At 44.4% G+C, this 14,782-nt stretch overlaps 1 protein-coding gene across 1 annotated transcript; it reads right to left on the bottom strand.

The window, feature by feature from the left end:
- Positions 1–4,737: 4,737 nt before the first annotated feature.
- On the bottom strand, positions 4,738–13,537 carry LOC144179291 (venom serine carboxypeptidase-like). Its single transcript, XM_077707590.1, has 4 exons — positions 13,377–13,537; positions 12,098–12,400; positions 9,729–10,065; positions 4,738–5,730 (listed from the first exon to the last, which is right to left on the bottom strand). The coding sequence occupies exons 2-4, from the start codon at positions 12,383–12,385 to the stop codon at positions 4,868–4,870; spliced, it is 1,488 nt and encodes a 495-aa protein (XP_077563716.1). The 5' UTR covers positions 12,386–12,400; positions 13,377–13,537; the 3' UTR covers positions 4,738–4,867.
- Positions 13,538–14,782: the final 1,245 nt, after the last annotated feature.

Below are 14,782 nucleotides of genomic sequence, written 5' to 3'. Positions count from 1 at the left end.
CCGCCTCTGGCACCCTTCCTCTTGCGGACCAAGGACAGGTCCGGGCTGGTGTCTGCTGGAGCTTTTTTTGCCAATCTCGGCCAATCTCCCTAAAGTAGGTATACCTGGCTTGACAAATGTGCCCAGGGGACGCTGGGCTGTCGGGGCGAGGCACGCACACAGTAGCGCTAGGCATTTTCTTTGTTTTGTTAACTGCCCAGCGATCGCCGCGGGGCCCGCGCTCACGTGCGCGCGCTCGACAATTTGTTGGTATTTTTTACTGCGGACACGAAAAATTACAATCGGCTCATCACCTTCGCTGTTAAAATAAAGAGAAGCGGAGGCAGCGCCCCGCTGCTGCTCGTGGGTCCCGCTGGATCAGGCTGCGCTTCTGAGGAATGTCCGAGCTGTTCAGCGCGCATGCTCCCTAATCGGTGGTTGGGGAAGGGAGAGGGCCAGGGTGTTGAGGGCACAGGAAGACAAGGTCAGCAGTGGTGGCAAGAACTTGGCAGTCCGGGCAGTTATTTTCGAAGGGTGAAGGGGAGATGTGGGAGGGGATATTGACGTTATAGTATGTGTAGGCATTTATTCGGTGACAAATTGGTGATTTTTCGGCGGAGAGGGCACGATGGGGATGGGAATACCTGCGGTGAGTGTGGCGGTAGTGCGATAGGATGTCGGTGAAGCAGGGTGGAAGAGGATGGAGAGTGGCCGTCGTAGAGGGCGAGCAGCCTGTCCCTGTAGGGAACGCCCGGAAGTGAAGCTTGGGGGCCGCAGCATGTGCTGCTTCGTTCCCAGGGAGTGAGCAGTCATGGCCACGTACCAGCAATAAGTAACAGTGTTACAGTTACAGTTACCAAAACCAAAAAAAGTAACAGTACTGTAAAGTTAGTTGCAGAATTTTTAAAAGTAACTTTTTACAGTTACAGTTAGTGTTAAAACGTAAGGTCGTTACTTTCCGTTACTGTATAAAACTAAGTAATAGATCGCTAACCAAACGGTAGAGTTTTTTAGTATGAACGTACGAAGGAGAGCTGGTAGCCACAATTGCACGTGGTAAAACACCAGAGGAAGGGAGCCTAAAAGGGAGCGCACTCAAGTCCAACAAAAACAATAGTTGTGTACGCCTCCTTTTGTTGCATCAACTTTTTTTTGCTTATGCACCCTTGGTGTCGGTGAATTTATTTGCAAAACTCAGCCTAACTTAGGATAAGTTGTTTCTCAAGGTTGGCATCGGATAGCTCCCCTCTTTTCAGAGTTCTACTTTCCAGTTTCTTTTTTTTCTTCTTGTTTTTTCACCCTCAAGACGAAATAATAGTTTCAGACATCACCTTTAAGACCGCCCTCCGACCTCGCTATTCTGCAGGGAAGATAATCCATCCTCGTAGCGACCTTCTCTCCTCAAGTGCGAGAGTAGCCGGGTTGTGGAAAGGTGAAAGGTTGAGAGAAAAAAGTCCGAAAAAGTAGAAAGCGCAAACTGTACGTCGGCCTTTAACGAGTGTACATAATGGACAGTTTGGTATAAAGAAGTAACAGAAGTGGTATTTAATGTTACAGTTACTCTGTGAAAACGTAAAAGTAACTAGTTACAGTTAGAATTAGTTACTGAAAGAAGAAACTAGTTGCCAGAAACCCGTTACTAGTAACTAGTTTCTGCCCAAAACTCGGTGTGAGTCATGTCCCAGAGTCCATACGATGGGGATTCTAGGTAAGTATGGAATACCTTTGAAGACCTTGAAAGCTGCCGGGGGTACTCTACGCAAGAGGCAATGCCGGCAGGCTTGTTGAAAGTCGGTGATTGTGGTTCGATGGGTGGTGAATGTTGGTACCCTCGTTGTCGGTGGCTGCCAGGGTCGAGCGGGGTTATGGTGGGGTTTGGACGACGTCGGTGTAGCGAGCATCCAGGTCGAGGAGTACTTCCGTTGAAGGTGTTGCACTCTAGCTTTGCGTCGGCCAGGGTAATAGACGGGATGCATCTGACGTGGAATTGTTGACACATTGATAATGGTTTGGATGTGGGGAGGGAGCGGCTGAAGCGCGTTATGGGGGTTGAGTGTGGATCGGACCAATGCCCTGAGGAGAGGCCGGCCTGTCGGGGCGAGTGACAGGCGGGCCATTTGACTGGTGTGTTGTGCTTCGAAGAGCTCGGTGAGGTTGTCATGCAACGCCAGTTTAAGCGGTTTCTGTGTGGTGGCGAAAGCTGGAAGGCAAAGTGCGATCTCGTAAGCTCGACTGCGTCTAGCTCGCTCTCTTCTTGAGGTTTGAGTCGTACAGAATTAATATTGTAAGTGTGGTGGGTGATGGAGCGTTTACGAGAGAATAAGATTAGTTTGCATTTCAATAAGTTAAGGGACATGAGCGAATTATTGCATCATAAAGCGATAGTGTTAAGGTCATCTTGTACGGTGCTGTTATCATCGAAGCTTTTAATTGCAGTGTAGAGGACACAGGCGTCGATAAAAGATTTAGTTTGCTTTTTGTGTTAGTTGGCAGATCGTGTATGTAAATTAGAAATAAAAGTGGCGATAGACTGGTGCCCTGCTTTACCCCCGATGTAACAGCAGTGAGCGATGATTGGCAGTTATTAACAAACATGAATTGCATGCGGCCTGTAAGGAAGTCCTTAATCCAGTTTATTAGGTTAGTAGGTAAACCGAGGCAAGTTAATTTTGAGAGCAGGTGGTTATGTAGAACGCGATCAAATGCCTTTGCAAAGTCTAAGAAAATGGCGTCCGTTTGAAGGTTGTTATCAATGTTAACTAGAATGTCGTGCGCAAACTCAGCGAACTGTGTTTCGCACGAGTAAAATTTCCAAAATCCATGCTGGTATAGGAAAAAGAAATTCATGCTTTCTAGATTATTCATGACATGAGATGCTATTATGTGTTCTAGAAGCTTGGACGATATGCACGTAGGAAAAATAGGGCCGTAATTAGCAGGTGAAGAACGATTGCCTGATTTAAAGACGGGGGTTGTCTTTTCTTTTTTCCAGTCATCTGGAACCTGGCCTGTGCGTAAGGATTGATCAAATATTAGACATAGGATTTCACTTAAGACGAGGATAGTATTTTCTAGTAACTTACTGTTAATCTCGTCGCAACCGGCAGATGATGTTAACTTCTGGTTGTTAAATTTCAGGTTAAACTTCAGGTTGTTAAATCAGATGATGTTAAATTTATTTAGGCTATACCTTTAGGACTAATTTGAATGTCGCGCTGTGCACTGGATTGTCTGTATGATTTAGCCGTGATGGATGCGTTGTTAGTGGGATGGGACACAGATGTAACGTAGTGGTTGAGAAATGTAGTACAATTACCACTGTCTATGGGTTGACCGTCCGGGTTTGTGAGTTCAAGTTGATTAGTCTTCGACTTAGGGGGCCGTAAGCGCCAGAACTTGTTAGGGTTAGTTTTCAGTATGAATTGTGGGTTCGTTGAAAGGAATTTTTCTTTGGCATCGGCTATTTCTTTAACGTATTGAGTCACACATGACTGGTAACGGTCCCAGGCTAGTTGTTCAATTTTTGATTTGGCTGATCTGTAGAGGCGTTTTTTTTCTATTCCGAAGGCGTTTTAGGCAGTTATTAAACCATGGGTTGTTAGAAATAGATTTAACAAGTAGGCTAGGAATAAATTTAATGTTGAAGCTTAAAAGTTTATTTTTGTACAATTCTCAGTTAGCATCAGGACTGCGTGTTTCGCAGGTTTTACGGAACGAAGAATAAAATCGCTTAAGTTCATTGCTAATGGCGCCGTAATTACCACGCTTGTAGTTAGTAATCAGTTTGGTGCGAGCTAAAAACTTCCTTTGTGTTATCATGCATCTAGTAACGACAACCAAAATAGAACAACGCCTTATTATACCCGCACTCTTATTTTGTCAATGTGTTGTTTGTGTTACATAAATTGTCCCAGCTTTTATGTTACAGTGAAAGGTACAGGCTGCGTACTTTCAACCTGCCCGATCGTCATCGTTTCTTTTCCCATTCTCTGGAGAAAATTACTTCGTCACTAAACTATAATCATAATTTAAACTATATTCGCATGCTAGGATACTTAAGTCATAATTTCCGTTCCGCACCCGTCTGATTGAAAACACTGCTATAGAAAACTTTAGTTCAGCCTAAACTTGATTACGCCGCATGTATTTGGGATTCAAGCTCTGAAACTCTGAATAAATCATTATAACTAGTCCAAAACGACACCGCTTGTTTAATCCTCCAGAACTACAGCACGACAGCTAGTGTTACATCAATGAAAAATTCCTTGCACTTACCACATGTGGCTGCTCGATCGGCTCATCTTGTTTCATAAAATTTATTACCACAATTCTTTTTTGCGCGCAGCCCTCATTCCCCCACGTTCCTATGTTTAGTCCGCACTGATCGCACTCACAAAGTAGGCGTTATGACTTGCCTAACACGTGCTTTCAATCATTCATTCCTCGTACATCGAGCGAATGGAACCACCTTCCCGGACCACTTGCTGACATCCAAGACAGCGAACGCTTCCGCGCTGCATTATCATCAATGTGATGCAAGGTGTCAGTGAAACTGTACTGTTGTTGTTGCTGCTGCACTTGTTTCATTTTTTGTTGTATTGCTGCTTCTACATCAGTCCTCATTCCCCTCTGTAATGCCCTTGGCCTTTAGAATAAAATAAATAAATAAATAAATAAATAAATAAATAAAAATACGTAGGTGCAGTACAGAAAGAAGTTGCACACTTGAGCTTTGTACGACTTTCAGGTTGAGCAAGTAAACAAGACTTTAATGATACTTGCAAACAGGGTTAGTATGCGGCATGTCGGCGCTAAAGTGCCGTTTTTTCTCAACAATTCTCCGTTTAACTGTTTTTTCCGCTGGTATATAAAGGTATTATGTCAAGCACTAAGAGGAACTGGTGTTGTTCGCAATCTCTTCGTCGCTGAAGGGTAAATCGTTGATAAACCTCGTCATCATGTCCAGAGAGGGCTCCGGCTGATCCAGAGGAACGTAGTGACCTGCGTTGCGGACCATCACCAGTCTAAACTTTTCCGCTGATCGGCTATAGCCATACACACCGTTCGAACTCCCTTTGGACCCGTTGGTAATCGACTGTGGCCGCCAAATTCGTCTTGAAGCTGCCTCCAGCTCTTTGGCACCCGACCAGGGTATGGTAGCGAGAAATTCCTCTGTGCCTGTGTAAGGCACAACAATATCAAGCTGACCGCTGTAAAGGAGGACTTTGTAGTTGTCCATTAAAACATGCATATAAGGCTTGGCACTATTCATCAGATCACCGATCATGTGTGTGATGACACTTGATCGGTCATGGAAAGCGTTCGATCCCACATGAAGGGCTTGCCTCACCGATACTGTCTGGACGAAGCCTTTAAATGAATCCGTTATGGCAGGATCCTTAATAAGAAGGACATTGTAATAACTTTCGTAGCCAGTGACATTCCCAAAATACGTCGATGGTGGATTGTAGTATTCGTTGGGAAGAGCGAACATGAGCTCATTGATGACGAAGAAGGCATCGGTATAACGACCATCGTTGATGTAGTTTTTCGTGACGTTATACTTTTGATTGAAGTACGCAGCCTGCTGGCGGTCGAAAAGTCCAAGCTGATATATGTGGTTGCTAATGTCAAGCTGGATGACCGGGTCGGTGAATCCGTTACCGTACGCGATGCCCTTGAGATTGATGTTGGCGCGAAGCGAGTCTTTCGCCTCGTGGATTGCGAAAGCAGTGGCCGGCACGAACTTTCCTGCAAGACGCAGCACCAAAATGAACGTATAAGAGGCAGCAACTGTTAGACTGTCTCGCCAACTTTTTGTATGTTTTGCAAAGAAAGGAAGTACTTATCGTGCGGTAATGTTACCGTACCTTAAGGGGCACTCACCTGCTAACATTCTTATGGGGCGTACTACTTCATGACTGAAGGGCTTCAAAACCGTCGTGCACCTATACGACAGGACTTACAAGTACATAGAGATGTTCCTAACGGCCTAGGTTGCTGATTTTAGAAATATGTCACTTCTGTACTGAAATAAAGAAATAAATCTTTTGCTTGCTAGACAGCCAGCGCCATCTAGTGAAAACTAGATAATCCAAAATGCGTTTCTTGGTTACCATTTATTTCAGGGACGAAGAGAGATATTTCGAACAGAAGCAAACGAGCCCGTTGGGAACATTTATATGGATTTATAAAACTTTTGGCATGGGTACTCCGCGGGTTTTAAGCCTTTGGGTGATGAATTAGTAACTACCATAGGAATTTGATCAGGTGATTCCCCCTTAAGGGGATTTTTTGAGCTTCAATAATACAAAATTTGTGGCGAAACAGATAGCGTGCCACCATCAAGAAAGATTTCACTGGAAGAGATTATAGATGTTTCTTAGGTATCTGAACATGACTTTTCAAGAATTTTTAAGTGGATTGCACGCAAGAAACGGGAACTTCACATAAAATAACTCATAACTAAACGATCTTTCTGAAAGGGGCCATGCAGACAAATTATAAGTTTGTTTTATGCGAAACATTTAGTGTTTTATAGTGCCCCCAGCGCTGGCCCGGCACCAAATGATGCCGTATTCACCGAGAGCTTAATCAATTTAGGTTAAAATTTTGATTTTCCCACCAAATTATGTGTTTTCGGTACGTCAGCAATGACGTCATATGTGCGCGTATTCAAACAAACTTCCACTGCTTCAATCGGCTCTGCAGCTTCGCTTGCCGTTATTCCTCCAAGATGGCGCAACCCTACTCCTGAACAGACCGTTGTCCGCCATTGCTTTGTTTTTGACCGTATTTGCGCCTGGCTTGTTTTTGGTTCTGTAAAAGTAATTGTTTCGTTCGTGAAACATAGGGTATACTTCGCATACAGGTTCACGTAACACAACGCGACTTACGCCAATCGGCGGTGTCGTGTAAGATAACTACAAAGTGCCGGAGTGCTGTGCAGCTAACACAAGCATAGTGCGCCAAGTACCAACAGCAGTGCGCATCGGTACTTCTATGCCTACGTGCACGTTCATAACTTTCATTGTTTACCGCACCATTCTTACTGCTCTAAAATAAATATGCATTCCATTTAAGCGCAAATAGCTCGTGCAGCAAGCGTATAAGCCGTGTTTAATTTGCGTTTGCGTTTGTCGGCCTCAGCCAATCTCACCGCCGGGCACATATCACATCATAGGTTCTGTTGCGGGAAATGAGCCAGTGGGTCGCTAGGCCATTCCCTTTTTTCCTAATTATATAGCTTATTTGAGCGAAGTGTACGTTAAAAGTGGTGTAAATATGATTCTAACGAGGCAATCTGTCGAATGAACCAAACTTGTGTTTTGTCTGCATGGCCCCTTTAAGGATCCTTTGCTTAATTAATGGGCCATTTTAACGTTGATGACGTGACGACTACTTGTATTCCTTGTATTGGGCTAAGTATAGAGCATCAATGCTCCGTTATGCGTTCTGCTGGCAACATAGATATATATCTTCATGTTGACATTTTACGTACTGTTTAAAATTGGTCATGAAGAAAAACTCGGAAAGCACTTAGATTTCATATAAAGCAGCGAGATAAGCGATTGATTTTGTCAGAAATGACCGATAACGGACTTAAAGTCTTTTATAGGACGCAAAGAAAACGTTGACGAATGTAATTGTGTCTGTTCTCCACGGAAGCCAGCGGCTTCCTGCGCAGAGATATGGCACTGGACTTCCGAAAAAACGGAGACGGTCGTCTTCTTCCAAACGGGGCTATTTTGTTGCTAGGAAAAATTCTTCTTGGTTCTACAGTACAGTCCTGCAACGCGTTCCCACGGCTGGAATGTTTAGTTACGGCACCGGCAAAGCAATAAAAACAGACGCGCTAAGCGATTTTATAGCGTGAGCAATGGATGGGGCATCACGCAGCTCCATCAGCACAGCCCCGTGGCTGTGTCAAGGGATTCGCGCATATCACCAGAGGGGGCAGAGCACAAAAAATGTGGAGAGAGCACGTGGACACAGCTGCCTGCGATAGCGGAGAGAGTGACACCGCAAAAGAGACTGCAAACAAAGTGAGCCTCCTGTTGCCTGCTGCTGTTCTTGCCCACTCGCTAGCCTTTCCGTGTGCCCTGTATTGGGCATTTCCCTCAGGTGCACTCCACACCGCAGCTAAACGGGCGATCTAGGTGTCCGTATTGTTGTTATGCAAGTGGTGTTCCCTGTAGTAATGTCACTGCGGCAGTGGCGTTGCCATGCATGTTGCACTGCTGTAATATTGTTTGGTGGGGAAGCCGTTTTACAGAGTATTGGTGGCTTAACTAGCTTTACTTTTGCTGTCCAAGAGCCGAGCCATGGCGTTATCCCGTAACCTAGTCTTGATAGACCTCGAAAACAACATATTTATGAAATTCTTGAATTTGGCGTAGTACCCTTTTTGCAAGCACGTTTTGTGTAAACCTGGAACTCGTGCGGGGGAACAATTATCGCAGAAAATAATATGTTGATGCAGATCAGGAGGTAATGAAAGAATGCAAAAATTGTCTCGAGGCAGAGATATATATCCTCAAAAAACAGAGGTCAAGGCAGCGCACACACGAAAAAATCGACAACCCGAGACCTTATGCGTGTGGCGTCGTTTACACTGTATTTTTGATAACGTATAGCAAGACACTCCCCGTAAGACCTTAGGGCGCATACCCACAAACTGAGCGAAATGCATCGCACCATACCGAAATGGCGCTACATAAGAAGGAAAAGGCTGAGGTAAAGTATACGACTTATCTATTGGCTCTGGTGACGTGCACGAACTACCTGCCTCCTTGCTGAAGAATTGTGTCGACAGAGAAAGGTTTTTTTATGAATTCCACTCGAAGACACAAAAACGATGTAGATACAACACCAACTTAACAAAATGACACAAAAGCAATAATTACGCCAGTGGCACGGGACGAGGGACATGTCCGAATTTCTCGTAATATGCCTATAACACGAAAACCACTTCAAGAGCAGTTTTTTTTTGTAGAACATAGAAAAATAAATAAATTTCTGAAAATGCACACTGCTAAGCCACCCGAAGAAACTTTTACAGATTTATGAGAGCGAATCAGCCGCGCTGTTTTCGTAATAGCTTTCCGCTACATGTTTTCGTCACCCGTGCTTTTGTATTTGTGCTTTCTTGATGCTTTCTAACTTCATTGCATTCCCTTTTTTCCGTTTCTTTTTGGTGTATATGAAAATTATTTGTTACAGGTCTTTTTACTTCTAATCGTAAATGGCAGATGTCTAGTTTTTAGAAGCAACGCGAGGCACTTTCTGGCTATTGAGATGGCTACGCTAGATCTAGTATTAAGGATATATATATATATATATATATATATATATATATATATATATATATATTGGCAGTCGTTTGGAGTTTAAACGGAACCGGAGAGGGGCAGGCATCGGTGTGTGCGAGATATCGGATGCCACTGTATTTTACCCTCGAAATTTTTTCGCGTTATCAGAGTGGAGCCATGAAAGGTAGACAGTCTGTTTTCGAAGCGTTCGTGATAAAGGCGGGGTTTGGGCAGCGTGCTTGTAGTCACTGCCCTGTTTTTGTTTATTTGTCCATCACACAATTTGTACGGTGTGGGCAATTTGTATATCTGTATGTTGTATATACAGATTGTATATATTTGTATATAATTTGTACATCTGTATATCTGTATTTGTATGTTCAGACCGCAGGGCATTATGCATGGTTACTTGACTGAAAGTTATTTGATGCCACTTACCGCCAAAAGATTCGCCAGTGACATAAAAGTCGTTTTGCGAGTAATCCTGAAAGAGCTGAAAAAACTGCTGCAGGAACTCGACCATGTCCCGTCCGACGTCAGTGAGGTTTCGTGCGTACCCTTCGTCCGAGTCGGTGAAGCTGAACCCGGCGCCCACTGGTTCGTCGACGTATAGCATAGAGAAGTGTTTTACCCACGTTACATTTCGTCGTACAGGCTTCAGGGAGTCATCGTTGGGCAGCATGTACGGTCCGTGTTCGGCGAAGAATCCGACTAAAGACGATGATCCGGGGCCTCCTTGGAGCCAGGCTAACACTGGTGCCTTGTCCGGCCGCTCCTGTGATTATAAATTAGTGATATTAATATATAACATTGGCAAAGTTATCGAAGGAAACGTTGACAAAATGAAGCGAAGTTTTGACTTCTAAGAAATACATAGGTAGCTCATTCGTTACCACAGGAGTACCGAAAGTATACTACAGTTTCTATTGATAACTGACAACAAGCTCACTACAGGCATGAACTTTCGTGCTTTCGTGAATTGTTTCTTCTTCCTTCGTATTCTTATGTCTTGCATAGTTTTCCACAATTTAGCAACGCAGACAGTGTCTCAATAGGCCACTGGCTTTCCACTTCTAATCTCCGCTCCCCCTCCCCTTGGTAGCTTTCTTAAAATCGTGGTGAAAGAACGTCGGCCACCATTTGCCAGTTTAAAGTTTAAAGTACATGTACCGAAGGGACTTTCGCTATCTGCACTCACGAGGCAATGCCCGTAACAATTATGGAAAGTTCATATGACACCCAAAATAGTTCATAAATTCACTTTTGCTGCTCTTGAAGCGCTTTTTGTGTGAATAAAAGATAACGACAGTCACCAGCGCCTATATGGTTTGCGGCGGCAAGTGGGCTTTCTATTGAGGCGAATTGCATGAGCGGGAGGGGCAGCCCGACAGCTGTGGTTACCAAAAGTGCCATTTTTAGCGAAGAAGGCCTTTTAGCAAAACTCTTGGAGCCCCTTCTCCTCCTTCATGCATGAGGTTTTTTGGCTACAAGAAGGCAGGCATTCTGCAACTGCCACACCTGTGCAGTAACTACTCATGGTGGTGGTTCAAACTTCTGGCATTAGGGTTCTTCAAAGAAAAGCACTATGCATTTCTAGTTCATTGGGAACGAAATAGGTGCCCATAATATTAGTTCGGAAGTTACCAAAAGGTGAAGAATCGCTTACGTTCGAGGCTCTCGCTTGGCCCTTCTGACAAGAGGAAATTTTACACTGACAAATGTGTAAATCAGCGCCAAACATTTCTCATCTCAGGCTCACAGAAACCGTTCACAAACCTGTGCCCGTAACTTAACGGCTGACGCGTACCGCATGGGTATGCTCAGGAACAACATGGGAGGATTTCCAACTCACTCTTCCTGCAGAACGTCAAACGTAGGGATTTCTGATTTGCTCTACTCCTGAAAAGGCAGTCTATCTGAGGTCTCCTTTTATTTTAAAGGGGTACTGACACCAATTTAAGGTGTTAATATTATTACACAGTTCGCTTCATTTACTCGGCAGAATACCCTGGCTGAAATATGGGCGGCCTGCGACGCGCGGAATATACTTGAATTTTATCTCATTCATCGCGCCGACGGTACAGCACGCGGAGAGGCGCGCAGCAAATAAACAAAGGCGTGGCATGAATCCGTGGTAATGAAAAGAAGTGCGTGGCCGTGTGCCCCCAACGCTCGTCAGAAACTCGTGACGTCCCTTCAAACGTGCGGCCTGGCGAGCGGCGACTGGGCTCTGGCGCGTTCACTAACTGATGCACGTAGCCAGAACTACAGGCATAACCGCTTCCCAGAAAGGCAATCTTGCCAAAAATAAAGTACCGCACTCGAAAAAGGAGCCGATAATAAAGCCCATAATCGCAACACAAGTCGCCATCGGGACTTTGCTTGAAACCGGTGCAGAATTTTCCGCCACAATGGTAGGCCTAACGCCTTCAGGCAGCGCATTCTTCTGATCTGATGCGGGACGGTCGATATCGCCTCCACCGGCCACCGCAGTGCTTTGACGTTTGCGCGTAACGGTGAGGTCATACCGTTGTTCTGCCAGGCGCGCCCTCTGGGCTGGAAGCGCTAAAAACCGAAACAGACGATTTTCATGCCGTTCGATATAATTAATTATAGCGCGCTGAAGTATTAAAAGTGCTGCTTCGGGTTCGCGAGGCCATTAGGCATCGATAAAAGCAATCACGAAGGAACATAAAAAATTGGCTTCACAACTCTTCCAACCTGCTATTGCCCGTGCACAAATAAGACGTGCCTCACCCCGGGTTAGTGTAATTGTGTCTATGCACTCATGAAAGGCGTTTACTCACAAGCGCAGGTACGAACCAGAAGAAGAGATTGCTGTTGAGCTCCCTGTTGACGGTCAGGTAGCCCGAGTAACTGAGCACATTCTCCAAGTCGTCCCCACCGATCCTGCCAGTTTTACTTCGAGCACGCGCTTCTTCAATCTTGCCGGCGTCGATGAGGGGTGTCAGATAGAGAGCTTCGCCGTACCCATTTTCCCCGTTGGCGTTACTGCCAGGCGTTGCTTGAATAATTGGCTGACAAATCAAAAACAACCAGGGCACTGGCGACGCTAATACGTGAGAAGCCTTCATTGTCACCTGTGAAGACTGCACAGAGAAAGAGTTAGGTACGAAGACACTCAGTAATCCCGTATAACACTGAAGGCGCAGTAGTTTCTTTATGAAAAAAATAAAAGCAAGTTTGATTATGAACGTAATACCACACAGAAAGCTCAGCGAGCCGGATAACTTGCGTCCCTTATGCTTGCAGAAAAAAATTTCACAATAAGAGCCTTTTTGAAGCAATGGGCGAAAACGCAGGTCGTTAAGACGTATATTTATTTGCTCACATGTGAACGAACTCTTTTTGATACGGCCCCCATTTTGTAACGAGGAGAACTGCTTACAATTTTGCCTTCGAACACTTAGTAACTCATGAATTTCCTCACTAGTACAGGGACTGCTTTTTGAAGGAGACCGTCGTTGCACTAACTTCTTTATTTAACCGAAACACTGAAATTAGGAGCCAGATCCAATGCTTGTACCGCGCCTGAAAAAGGCGAGAAGCGGGTGTGGGCTACATGTCAATGCGGAAGATGACATGTACCACATGTACCGCAAACACTATGTAGCAGTGAGGACGAAGTTTGTACGTACTACTAGGGGACGCCATAACGATTTGTATTTCAGAGCATGTCATAATCACCTTGTGACTTAGGACATACATCACCTGTTGAAACTGGTCAATGTTCCGTCTGACACTGCGCCTAGTGGACAAGATTAAGTGATTTTATATAGTTAAGATGCTCGTTAATCACTTTCCGCTTAACGTGCATAAATAACTTTATTTCTGTTATTCATCGCAACCTTCTCTCTTGCACTTCCAAAAATAAGCTCGTACAGAAAAACTGCAGGGCTCGTCGGCTGAATCCTCCAGCAAACGTGGTTCGATCAGTGGTAAACCTGCTATGCGACAAAGTGAAGCACATTATTATCTAGGAAGTCCCGCTGTGAGCTTTGTTGCAGAGGCCGAACATCTGCGTTTTGCTACAGGAAACGTGTAGCTATAAAAATAGGCGTTTACCTTTTTGAGGGTAGGATGTATATGTCAGCACTGGAGTACGTGCGATATTTACCGGTTGTCTTGGGGATCACGCTAACTGGTTTCCATCAACTTTGGGAGCCAATGAAAGCGACTGCCATGAACTCTGGGGACCCGTTATGTGAGTCTGATGACATCCTACCAGAAAAAAAGCATTTGTGTTGTTCAGAGCGCGTGGTTTTCCGCACCATCTGTTTTTCCCGTACCATGGTTAGCGCCATATGTGTTTGTGCAGGAAATGAGGTGGCTTTTGAATGTGCTGCATGTGGGAACAAACATGTGCTTCAGAACAACTGTCTTCCTTGTCAATAAATTGAAGAAGTTTTTTTCTCCAAAATTAGTCAAATCCACCTGAACGCGATTTGAGATAAAAGCGAAAGTTTGTTACCGGACCTAAATGCAACGATCTCACAGCTGTTATATGAGGTGTTTTAAATGTCAGCTAGGAGAAGTGTACGACGACAAGTAATTCAAAGTTACGTGGAGGATTCGACCTATTTTAGGATGATAAGTTCGGATTTAGCTGGTATTGAATTTGGACGTTCAAGAGGATGGAGAATTCTTATCAAAAGTGTATTCAAATTGATTTTAAGGAAAGTTACGATGGAGTTTTGGTCGAAAAGGCATTAAAAATATGCAGCAGGACTTCAAAAACACTAGAAATATACATTAAGAGCACGTGAGTCTTCTTGGCAGCATGAACGGCTCTCTTCTAATTCTTCCGGAGGATCATTTTTTTTTGGGCACGCCTGAAGACACTCATTAAGTAAGCGATCTCTTCAGTGTCTTCCCATGAATTTCCGAAACGCTTGACAAGAAGTCTGGTCATGTCTTCTTCGTCTCCTTCACCGTAATGAAGTAGCTCATACCTACAGGGGGGATTTGCCATGGCTCGCGAGCGGTAAACATTTAGTTAAGAAATAAAATGGCAAAGATGGGTCTAAACAAAAGAACAACAATAACCAGATTTACTCCATCCCGGGGGGAGACGGGATGGAATGATTCTCTCACATCTCTGAGTTTTATTTTCTTCATTTTGTCTTCTATTCTCTTTGTCGTTGACGTATAAGAACTGATCTTTCGCCGATCACTAATTGAAGTCGGAATCAATAAGAAGCCAACTCCGAAAGGCAAAAGAACTCCAGATAATACCCTTGAAACAGCATGATCATCCAAGCCAAAAGCAAACTCCCATTGAGCAAATGAATTTGGCTCATTTCGATCCGTACTACAGCAGTATCAGGCTCATTTTCGACACGAAGTACGATCTGCCTACACGTTTGTAAGGCGTTATCTGACTTATTTTGTTAGAACCTCTTTTCTAGGGAAAGGGTGGCAAATTTTTCTTGTCACTGCAGTTTTATTTTGCTTAGTTTCGGCTTGCGGAT

Source organism: Haemaphysalis longicornis, unplaced genomic scaffold, assembly GCF_048455015.1.
Source record: "Haemaphysalis longicornis isolate Haplotype H1 unplaced genomic scaffold, Haemaphysalis longicornis Haplotype H1 scaffold_4, whole genome shotgun sequence".
NCBI classification, from domain to species: Eukaryota; Metazoa; Arthropoda; class Arachnida; order Ixodida; family Ixodidae; genus Haemaphysalis; species Haemaphysalis longicornis.
Note: the sequence above shows the minus strand (reverse complement) of the source record. Positions and strands in the feature narration are given on the sequence as shown.